This window comes from Panthera uncia, chromosome C2 (assembly GCF_023721935.1).
Source record: "Panthera uncia isolate 11264 chromosome C2, Puncia_PCG_1.0, whole genome shotgun sequence".
NCBI lineage: Eukaryota > Metazoa > Chordata > Mammalia > Carnivora > Felidae > Panthera > Panthera uncia.
Genome location: NC_064810.1, coordinates 66,079,621 through 66,091,639, shown reverse-complemented (window position 1 = coordinate 66,091,639; position 12,019 = coordinate 66,079,621). Strand labels below are relative to the sequence as shown.

Genomic DNA, 12,019 nt, shown 5'->3' with positions numbered 1-12,019 from the left:
GCAATTTGTATTTAGGCTGATTTCTGAATTTGATAAGAGGATTTCTCTTACATTGGAAGTTATTGTCAGGCCTGTCTCTCTTTCGCATTCTCATCCTTGACATTAAAAATTTAATTTAAAAACTCTATTGTCTATCAGTTCTCAGTGTCTATCTTTGGAGAATAGTGTGTGAGTTTTGTTTGTGCTATATTTGGGGAGTGTAACGTGTATAGTTTCTCTGGTGTGTGTCTTTAGTTGAGTTCCATGCAGCAGGTGGTCCGAGAGAAAGATGCCCGCTTTGAAACACAAGTTCGTCTTCATGAAGATGAGCTTCTTCAGTTAGTAACCCAGGCAGATGTGGAAACAGAGATGCAACAGGTGTGTTGCTAAAACTTAGTAGAATGACTGTCATTTGGTTAACTTTTAATTAAATTTTCTACCTTTGCATACTGCTCTCTACTTGTCTTAGTGTGCTCCTTAATTGGCTTCTTTTTGGTGATCTTGTCTTCTGTTGCATATTAATTATTTATTTTTTCTTGTCCTTACCTTGCCCTTTATGCCTCTAACCAGGTTGTTGGTACTCAAAAGCTAAATTTAATTGGCAAATGTATGTGGTAGTCAGAAATTGGTTTCTCTTCAGTTTGCCAATTGTAGCTGCATTAAAGACCTGATCCAAAGCTTCAAATCAATGAAGCCAGTTTTAAACTTTCAAAAAATTATAAAGATGTAAAGGAGTGATTTTGAAGTCATAAAGTCTCTTATTAAATCAATTATTCTAAAAAAATTCATTGGGTATATTTTGGAAATTGGCTTCATTGTTTTTAAGTTTATCATCTACTAACTTGAAGGTATTTGTTTTTATTTAGTGTGTAGTGCAGTCTGGTAACTAAAAGTGCTCCAGTGGTATTTCATGGTTGATGCATTTAATTGTTTTTGAGTGAAAACTTCTTCCACGTTCTAAGTAATCCTTCAGAATACACCACTAAATAAAGTTTCAGAATATAGCACTCTTTGAAGTAGTATATTAATATATACATGTATCATTGATTTATTTATCCAACAAATGTGTATCGAGTGCATGTCCTGTGCATGAAGCTAGAAGAGAAATGGTTCTTGCCTGCAGAGAATGTTCTCTTTGGTGAGTGAGATATACATGTACTTATGTTACATAGGAGTAGGACATTGACTATATAATTTTAGAAGTGGATGTTTTATTTTCTCTAATTATTAAAAAGCCTCCCTAATTCAGGGGCTTGCTTGTATCTCAGTTTGGTTGTTGTCAGTGTACTGGAGAAGGCAATTTCAGAGATTCTTTTTTGTGCTGGAGGGGGAGCATGGCATGCTGGTGTCCCACTCTTTAATCTGTCATCTCAACATCCAAAAAACAGAAGTACACAAATCTACATAATATTTCGAAAGGTAAGCAGATAATGGTGCTCATTGGTTTAGCACATTGTATCTAAAACATTTCCTTCTCAGAAATTAAGGGTGCTGCAGAGGAAGCTTGAAGAGCATGAGGAAGCCTTATTGGGCCGTGCTCAGGTGGTGGACTTGCTACAACAGGAGCTGACTACTGCCGAAGAGAAAAACCAGGTACTGCCTCGTGATCTTTACTGCCTGTCTTAGGAGTGGAGTATTCATTTCCACTTTAGTTTCCCAGGCAGCACATATAACATCATAAGCCTTCTTTTTAAAGTTTATTTATTTATAATTTTTTTTTCAACGTTTTTTTTTTTTTTTTTTTTTTTTTTTTTTATTTTTGGGGCAGAGAGAGACAGAGCATGAACGGGGGAGGGGCAGAGAGAGAGGGAGACACAGAATCGGAAACAGGCTCCAGGCTCCGAGCCATCAGCCCAGAGCCTGACGCGGGGCTCGAACTCACAGACCGCGAGATCGTGACCTGGCTGAAGTCGGACGCTTAACCGACTGCGCCACCCAGGCGCCCCTTATTTATAATTTTTTTTAATGTTTATTTATTTTTGAGAAAGAGAGAAAATGGGGGAGGGCAAAGAGAGATAGAGACACAGAATCCAAAGCAGACTCCGGGCTCAGAACTTTCAGCACAGAGCCCAACGCAGGACTTGATCTCATAGACCGCAAGATCGTGACCTGAGCCAAAGTAAGACACTCAACTGGCTAAGCCACCACCCGAGCGCCTCTCGTTTATTTTTGAGAGAGAGAGAGAGAGAGCGAGAGAGCATGTACACATGGAGGAGTGGAGGAGGGGCAGAGAGAAAGGGAGAGAGAGAGAATCCCAAGCAGGCTTTGTGCTGTCAATGGGGAGCCCAGCTTGGGGCTCTATGTCATGAATCGTGACAGCATGATCTGAGCCAAAATCAAGAGTCAGACGCTTAACCAACTGAGCCACCCAGGCATTCCATAACATCGTAAGCCTTCTGAGAATAGGTGCCATTTATTCATTCTTTCAACAAATACCCTGTGCTTACATGGTGGTGATATAACGATGAGCTTACCTTTTGTATCTTTTATTCTTGCTTTTATTTGTATCTTTTATTCTTGCTTTTTCCTTTGTGCTTTTAGGTCTTATGCAATTTTAGGTTTGGTCCTGGGTCTCTAGCCCCATGCTTCACCTATGCTTATTGAATTCACTATGCTTATTGAAATGAAAGAATGAATTTATAGCTCATGAAGCCTAGTTTCTCTAGAATGTCATACTGTCTTCTAGTGAGTTTCCTTTCTGTTAGTTTGCTCCTTTGGTATCTCGAATGGTTCTTGTGCCTGATTTTTACTATCCCTTGTTTGTTTTTGTTGATTTTCTGTTGGCTTGAAATAATCCCACCATGCAGTATTCCCTGAATCTGAAGTGATCAGACAAAGATGTTCTAAAATCTTAAGCTCAAGTATCCCATCCCAGGCTGTAACCCATCCTGTCATTCCCTTTCTCAGGCTGTCTTGACCTTTATTCTCATTGAGATCCTTTGGTCCTTTCACTTTGTTCCTCTGGTATGTTAGTTCTTTCTTGGCCTCTCTCCTTTCCCCATCTGCTGTTGACCCATGTCTGACCATTTGGAATACTCTTTTATCAGACCTTAGGTTCCCTATGTCCTTGTCTTATCACATTCAGGTAGCCAAATCCTAATGTAGAATCAGTGCTATAGTCCAGATTCTCTGCTTATTCATCTGGGTGCTGTGTGCTGCTGGAGAAAGTCAATCATCTTCTTTCTTCTTAATTTTCAACTCTTCTTGAGAAGGACGTCTTGCATAGAAACATCCCAGATCTCCCATCCTAATAAAACCTATATCCTGATCCCGAGGCTCCTCTCACTGTCTTCAGGCAGTTAGGTTCAAATCTCAGTTGTGCCTCTTACTAGATAGTTACTATACAAATAGTTACAACTATGTGACTTTCGGCAAATTTCCCTTTTTCTCTGCTCCTGTTAATACCTAAGTATCTCTCTCATGGCCTCTATCACTTTTGAATTATAATTATCTGGTTAAATGTGACTCCCACTGAACTCTGAGTTCCATGAGGGCAGGAACGACATTCATTCATTCATTCGTTATTCAATATTTATTGAGTACCAGGTACTCATTGTGACATGCACTATGCTTGGTGCTAGAGAACAGTGATGATAAAACAAAGTCCCTTCACTTATTGAACTTATTTCGTAACGGGAGAGACAGAAAATAAAAGATGACGCACAAATAAGTATGTATGAATAGAAACTGTTAAAAGTATCAAGGAGCAAATACAGGGTCTTATGCAATTTTAGGTTTGGTCCTGGGTCTCTAGCCCCATGCTTCACCTAGAACAGGTACTTAACTATGCTTATTGAAATGAAAGAATGAATTTATAGCTCATGAAGCTTTGTCTTTTTTTCTTAGATTCTCTCTCAGCAGTTACAGCAGATGGAAGCTGAGCATAATACTTTAAGGAACACTGTGGAAACAGAAAGACAGGAGTCCAAGATTCTAATGGAAAAGATGCAACTTGAGGTGACAGAGAGAAAATTATCTTTCCATAACCTGCAGGAAGAAATGCATCATCTTCTGGAGCAGCTTGAGCAAGCAGGTCAAGCCCAGGCTGAACTACAGTCCCGGTACAATGCTTTAGAGCAGAAGCACAAAGCAGAAATGGAAGAGAAGATCTCTCACATTTCGAGTCTTCAGAAGACTGAGCAAGAGCTACATTCTGCCTGTAATGCTCTAAAGGAGGAAAATTCAAAGCTTCTCCAAGATAAGAGTGAACAGGCAGTTCATTCAGCCCAGGCTATTCAACAACTGGAAGGTCAGTATTTGGTTGCTTTTCAAGTCTACTTGGTTAGCACCTGAGTGTCTCCTACTTCAGAATTTCAGGGATATGTTAATGACATCATTTGCTCAAAGCAATTGAATCATTAGCAGAATTACGAAAGACCTCTCTTCTGAACTCTTTGTCATTTTTCCTATCTCTGGCTGAAGTTATAATCTGGCTTAATATTATAATTATCATTACAGAAATAAAAACTATTGATAATGATGTGTCGTGTATTAAAAAGAATGCTATGTGAAACATGACTGTGATCTGAAAGTTTCAGTAACTGAAATGAGTAGGATTTGTTTTTTGTTTTCTTCAAATTTTTCTTTAAATTTTAGTTAACATACAGTGCAATATTGGTTTCAAGAGTAGAATTCAGTGATTCATCACTTACATACAACATCCAGTGCTCATCATAAGTGCCCTCCTTATACCTATCACCCATCTAGTCCATCTCCCATCCACCTCCCTCTGATAACCCTCAGTTTGTTCTCTGTCTTTAAAGAGTCTCTTTTAGTTTGTTTCCCTCTCTCCATGCCACCCCCCATATGTTCATCTGTTTTGTTTCTTAAATTCCACATATGTGTGAAATCAGATGGTATTTGTCTTTCTCTGACTGACTTATTTCACTAGCATAATACACTCTAGTTCCGTCCACATTGTTGCAAATGGCAAGATTTTGTTCTTTTTGATGGCTGAATAATATTCCATTGTGTCTATATGCCACATCTTCTTTATCCATTCATCAGTCGATGGACATTTGGGCTCTTTCCATAGTTTGGCTGTTGTTGATAATGTTGCTATAAACACTGGGGTGCATGAATCCCTTCGAATACGATTTTTGTATCCTTTGGGTAAATACCTAGTAGTGCAACTGCTCGATCATAGGGTAGTTCTATTTTTAACTCTTTGAGGAACCTCCATACTATTTTCCAGAGTGGCTGCACCAGTTTGCATTCCCACCAACAGTGTAAGAGGATTCCCCTTTCTCCACATCTTCATTGACCTGTTGTTTCTTGTGTTGTTATTTTTACCCAATAAATGAGTAGGATTTGAATTAATTTTTGGGAAACTCAGGCTAGATCTAGGTACATAGGTAGGGAAACTGAATGGTGTGGAATCATCCTTACTTCTAAAGATGGATCTGAATGCTTTTCTTAAAGGTAAAAAGTTCTTTTTAAGGAAAATCTTTATCCTTTAAGAAGGTCTAATGAAAACTTACTTTTTAAAAAAGTTTTATTATTAAAGTAATACATGCTTCTAATTTAATTTGAAGAGATTGGCATACATTTGAAGGAAAGATTTTAGAAAAACTTAAGCTGAAGATCTGTATTGAGGAGTTGAACATTAACCAGAAAGCCTTGAGAGGCATTACATGGGAACAGTGTGTTACATGAGCACACTGTCCTCTTAACTGGACCATATTTATGTGCAGAGTTATGCCATATTATCTTGGTGGGATTCATAATGATTCAGTGTAGAGTGAAGAAAATAAAATTTAAAAATACTAAAGGCATTTGCAAGGGGTTAAGGAAAAATGACTTTGTAAAAAATTCTAATCCTGTTTTATTTTACCTTTTAAGGAAGTGGTTTATGGAGATGCCTTTTGGTCCTTCAGAGCATGTGAGCAGTTAAAACATGACATTGGCATAATTTTAATTAAGATAACTGGAGTAAGGGGTGCCTGGGTGGCTCAGTCGGTTGAGTGACTGACTTCGGCTCAGGTCATGATCTCATGGTCTGTGACTTTGAGCCCCGTGTTGGGCTCTGTGCTGACAGCTCTGAGCCTGGAGCCTGCTTTGGATTCTGTGTCTCCCTCTATCTCTGCCCCTCCCCCACTCATGCTCCGTCTGTCTCAGAAGTAAATAAACATTAAAAAAAAATATTTAAAAAAAGATAACTGGAGTAAGCAGCATGTGGTATATCTCTAGAAGATAACAATTTACCAAGTTTCAGACTTGCATCAGAAATCATTTTTATTTACTTATTTTCCTTTCCTTAGAGCAAGTCAAATTGCTAAGCAGACCAACCTTGCAACAACAAGAAGCAGCGTCTCAGACTTCTCTCCCAGATGTTTATACTGAGGATACACAGGTAATTAAATGTTTACTTCTTACGAATATGATCTGTCTTTGCTATATCTATACTTGAGTGCTCTAATGAGAATTTATTCCAGAAAGTAGTATAAACTTTCTGTCTCTTCTGCCTGATAAGATGCTTTTTTAAAAAAAATTATTTATTTATTTTGAGAGAGACAGAGAGGGTGTGAGCAGGGGAAGAGCAGAGAGAAAGGGAGAATCCCAAGCAAGCTCCACACTGTCAGTGCAGAGGCCAATATGGGGCTCAAACTCAAGAAATTGTGAGATCATGACCTGAGCTGAAACCAAGAGTCAGACACTTAACCAACTGAGCCACCCAGGCGCCCTGATAAAATGCTTTTTTGGAGGTGATTCCATTTGAAAGGAATCATGAAAGCCATTAATTTATGTCTAAACAGTGATTAATGAGGAAATAATAGATAATAAGTACCATGATCTCAGGAGCCTTTCTGATTCTAAGGTCTTAGAATTCTGATTTGGAAATAAATCATTATTTTTGATTTTATAATCCCTTTTATCAGCTGAGAAGTCAATTTTGTTTTTGGTAGACTGAGATTTGATCAGCTTTAATGTACACAATTTCATCTAACCAGATGTTTAAGTCTATTATAGAAATCATAATGCTCTCATTAAGTAACAGTAGAAACTTTAATTGCCAATTAGCTGTTGATTGGCCCATATATTCTCTTTTCCTTCTGTAAAAATCTCTGTGAGAAGCTAGATTGTAATCATCATAAGGCTGTTATGGAGCATGATTATCAGAACAAGGATAGTTAGTTTGATGCTCTTAATTGGCTAGTGCCAAGCTGGGATAACTGGATTCATTCATCTCCATTATAAGCTATACCCTTCCAAACTGACAAACATATTGACCAGCAAGAGTTCCATGGTCCCTGGGCAGTACTGTACACTGATAAAAATTTTTGTTTCCTGGCTTCTAGCATCTAGCTTTCCAATCTCTTCTGTTCTCAAAATCACAACTTTTCCCTCTAATGTTTATTTTTTTATTTTTTATTTTTTTTTTTTAAACGTTTATTTATTTTTGAGACAGAGAGAGACAGAGCATGAACGGGGGAGGGTCAGAGAGAGGGAGACACAGAATCTGAAACAGGCTCCAGGCTCTGAGCTGTCAGCACAGAGCCCGACGCGGGGCTCGAACTCACAGACCGCGAGATCATGACCTGAGCCGAAGTCGGCCGCTTAACCGACTGAGCCACCCAGGCGCCCCTTCCCTCTAATGTTTAAAGACATTTTTCAATAATTTCAAAAAATTTAAAGAATATGATAGTGAATACCTCTATATCCACTATCTGGGTTCTATCAACATTTTACTAAAAAACAAGCAAAACAAAACAAAACAAAACATCTTACTGTATTTGCTTTATAAAGCATCTATCCATTTATCCATCCACTACTTCATCTTAATTTTTTATGTATTTCACAGGAAGTTGTAGATACATTTTTCTCTAAATATTCCAACATGCATATCATTGACTAGATTTTAATATTTATTTATAGTTTTTTTCTTTTGAAGTAAGATTTAGAAACATGAAATGTATAAATATTAAATGTACCATTCATTGAGTTTTGTCAAATGCATACACTACTGTTACCCCAAATCCCTATCAAGATATATCACTATCTGCCCACGAAGTATTCTCATACCTTTTTGAAGCCAATCACATCCTAACCTTCTAGAGATGACCAATGTTCTGTTTTTTCACCACAGATTAATTTTGCCTATTTTCCTGAGTCATGTAAATATATGTGCTCTTTTGTGTAAAGTTTCTTACACTCAGCCTGTTTTGAGATTCATCCATATTGCTGCATATATCATACTGTACTTTTTATATTGCTGAGAAGTACTTAATTTTGTGAATATATTGCATTTTCCTTTTGCATGACTGTGCTGTAATTTCCTGTTGATGATTTCCTGGGCTTTGGCCATTATGAATTAAGCTGCTATAAACATTCTTGTACAGGTATTTGTGAGGACATACGTTTTCATTTATCTTCAGTAAATACTAGTTGAGGAATTGCTGGGCCATAGCGTATGTATTTAGCTTTATAAGAAACTGCCGAATCATTTCCCAAAGTGGTTGTATTATTTTACATTGCCATCTAAAATATATGAGAGTTCTAGTTGTCCCACATCTTTTCCAAGATTTGATATTGTCAATTTAAAAAATGTTAGCCATTTTAATGGGTGCTTGGTTTTAATTTGCATTTCCTTGATGAAAAATGATATTGAACATTTTTTCTTGAGATTCCTGGCTTTATATATCTTAGTTTGATCAAGTGTCTTTTCAAGTTATTCCCCCATTTAAAAATTGAAGTTCTTTGTCTTTTTATTATCAAGTAGTAGGGATTCTTTATATATCCTGAATGCCAATTTATTTTCAAATCTGTTTCGTGACTATTTTCTCCCACACAGTGGCTTGCCTCCTACTCATATTCTTCATGTCTTTTAACTAGTAGACATTTTATAATTTTGATGAAACCTGTTATTTATCAATTTTTTTTTATTGTTATAATTTTCTGTGCCCTAACTATGAAACCTTTGCTTAATGCCAAGTCATGAAGTTTTTGTCTTGTTTTCTTCCACAAGCTTTACGGTTTTAGCCTTCCCAGTTAAGTCTCTGAACCTCAGAATTTTTGTGTGTAGTGTAAGGTAAGGGTCAAGGCTTATTTTTTTCCCCCATATAGATGTCCAGTTGTTTCAGCACTATTTCTTGAAAAGACTTTACTTTTCCTCATTGGATTTCTTTGGTATATTTGTTGAAAATCAAATGATTACTAGGTCCATTTCTGAACTTAGTATTCTGTTGTCTTGATCTATTTGTCAGTCCTTAGGCCAGTAACACACTGTCTTTACTACTGTAGAGTGTAGTTAGTCTTGAAGTCAAGTAGTATAAGTCTTTTGATTTTGTTCTTCTATTCAAGATCGCTTTATTACAGGTACATATCCACAGAAAGTATATAGTCTGTGTTCTCAAATTGTATTAAAAAAAAAAAAAACGGAAGAAAGCTCGGTGGGATTTTGAGTTGGCACTGTGTTGAATCTATAGATCAATTTAGGGAGAATTGACATCTTAACACTACTGAACTTATCAATCCATGAGCAAATGTAGTATATTTTCCCACTTATTTTTATCTTCTTTAATTTCCTTCATGATGTTTTATAGTTTTCATTGGAGGGGCTGTGCACATTTAAAAGTTTATTCCAAAGTAGTTAATGCCTGTTGATGCTATTGTAGATGGAATTATTCTAATTTCAGTTTCCAGCTGTTTGCTGCTAATATGTAAATGTACAATTGAATTTTGCTTAGTAACTTTATATTATCTGAACTTGACAAATATTCATTTTATTAGTTCTAGTCTCTTTTTATAGATTCCTTGGATTTTCTAAGTAAACCGTCATGTCATCTCCAAATAAAGATGACTTTTACTTCTTTCTAATCTTTATGTCTTTCTTTTTTTTATGCAATAGCTAGGACCTTCATTTTCATTACACTATTTCATAAAGTGGTGAGATTCTTGCATTGTTCCTGATCTTATGGGAAAATGTTCCATATTTTACCATTAGCTATGCTTACCATTAACTTTAGGTTTTCAATAAATGTCCTTTACTGGATTGAGGACATTCCCCTCTATTTCTAGTTTTCTGAGAATTGGCATTGAATTTTGTCAAATGCTTTTTCTGCATTTTTCTAAATGCACATATGGATTTTCTTTTATATTCTGTTAATGTGGTACAGTATTTTAATATTAAACCAACCTTGTGTTGTTGGGATAAATCCCACTTGGTCATGAAGTATTATCCCTTTAATACATTACTGAATTTGATTTGCTACTATTTTGTGAAGGATTTGGTATCCATATTCATGAAGGATATCAGTCTATAATTTTCTCTTTGTTTTATAATATCTTTGTCAGATTTTGATATTAAGATTGTGCTGGCCTCATAAGACAAGCTTGAAAGTGTTCCTTTTTATTTTCTGAGAGTTTAAGATTGGTATTAAATGTCTGAAAGAATTCAACAGTGAGACCGTCTGAATCTAAAATTGTAAAAGAAAGAAAGAAATTGAATTTCTTTTACAGGTATAATGCTAATAAGATTTTTTTCATCTTATGTCAGTTTGGGTTTTTTTGTTATTGTTGTTGAGATTTTGCCCATTTCATTGAAGATGTCTAGTTTTTGTCATATTGTTGGTTATAATATTCCCTCTTTATCCTTTTAATGCCCATAGCTTTTTAGTGGCACTCACCCTCACCCCAGTCCCTATTGTTTTTTAAAAACTGAGATATAATTGATACATCATTGTATAAGTTTGAGGTGTACAAAGTATTGATTTGATTTATTTATATTTTACAGTATGATTACCTTAGCCTTAGCTAACACCTCCATCATGTTACATAATTATCACTTCTGTTTTGTGGTGAGAATATTGAAGATCTAGTCTCTCAGCAACTTTCAAGTATGTGATACAGTATCATTAACTGTGTATCACAGTGCTGTAAATTAGCTCTCCAGGACAGAATTTGTTCATCTTCTCACTGCAAGTGTGTATCCTTTGATCAAAATTCCCTCAATTTATGCTTTGTTTTCCTGAGCAGTGTTACTAGCAATTATTCCACTTCTTATTTTTTTTAAATCTTTTCAAAGAACTAGCTTTGGCTTTGTTGATTTTCTCTGTTACTGGTCTGTTTTCACTTTCATTGATTGTTGCTTTCTGGTATTTCTTTCTACTAATTGGTTTTACTTTGTTGTTCTTTTGCTAACCTCTCAAGGTAGAACTTTATATCAAAGGTTTAAGTTTTTTTCCCTCATATAAGCATTTTTCATTTAAAGTTACACAATTCTCTCAAAGTCCATAGTTTGATATATTTTTTATTGTTCATTTTTTATTGTTCATTTTCCTTGCGATTTCTTCTTTGTGGATTATTTAGAAGTGTGTTGTTTAATATCTAGAAATTTGGTTTTATTTCTAGATATTTTATTATTATTGATTTGTAATTGGATTTCATTGTGATCAGATAATATGCTGTATATGATTTAAAATCCTTTGACATTTTTTAGAGACTTGTTTTATGATACAGCCTGTGGTCTTTCTTGGTGATCATACCTTGTGCACTTGTAAAGGATGTATATTCTGTAGTTATTGGATTCTGGAATTGTCTATTTTTCCTTTTAATTGTCATTTTTTGCTTCTTCGTAATTTGAATTTCTGTTATTAATTACCTTTACATTTATGATTTTATGTCTTCTGAGGAAATGTTCCTTATTTCATTTATAAAATGTTACTCTATCTCTAGTAACATTTCCTTACTTGAAGTTCTTTTTTTATCTGATATTAATGAAAGAACTCTAGTCTTCTGATGTTTACTGTTTGTATAGTACATTCTTTTCTATTCTTTTACTTTCAAGTTACTCTTTCTTTAAAGTGAATGTCTTACCTACCCTATGACCCAGCAGTAGCACTGCTAGGAATTTACCCAAGGAATACAGGAGTACTGATGCATAGGGGCACTTGTACCCCAATGTTTATAGCAGCACTCTCAACAATAGCCAAATTATGGAAAGAGCCTAAATGTCCGTCAACTGATGCATGGATAAAGAAATTGTGGTTTATATACACAATGGAGTACTACGTGGCAATGAGAAAGAATGAAATATGGCCCT

The 12,019-nt window shown here is 35.7% G+C and overlaps 1 protein-coding gene across 11 annotated transcripts in view; it reads left to right on the top strand.

Annotated features, from left to right (window-relative positions):
* The window catches only part of GOLGB1 (golgin B1), an 89,311-nt gene that overhangs the window by 31,207 nt on the left and 46,085 nt on the right, over positions 1 to 12,019 (top strand). For 8 of the 11 annotated variants that reach the window (XM_049628246.1, XM_049628240.1, XM_049628242.1 and 5 more), the window contains 4 exons: positions 235 to 357; positions 1,459 to 1,572; positions 3,826 to 4,228; positions 6,240 to 6,331. In XM_049628246.1, coding sequence (XP_049484203.1) covers positions 235 to 357; positions 1,459 to 1,572; positions 3,826 to 4,228; positions 6,240 to 6,331 — 732 coding nt within the window. The remainder of the gene's footprint in view (positions 1 to 234; positions 358 to 1,458; positions 1,573 to 3,825; positions 4,229 to 6,239; positions 6,332 to 12,019) is intronic. The other 3 variants (XM_049628248.1, XM_049628245.1, XM_049628247.1) reach the window with 2 other exon arrangements.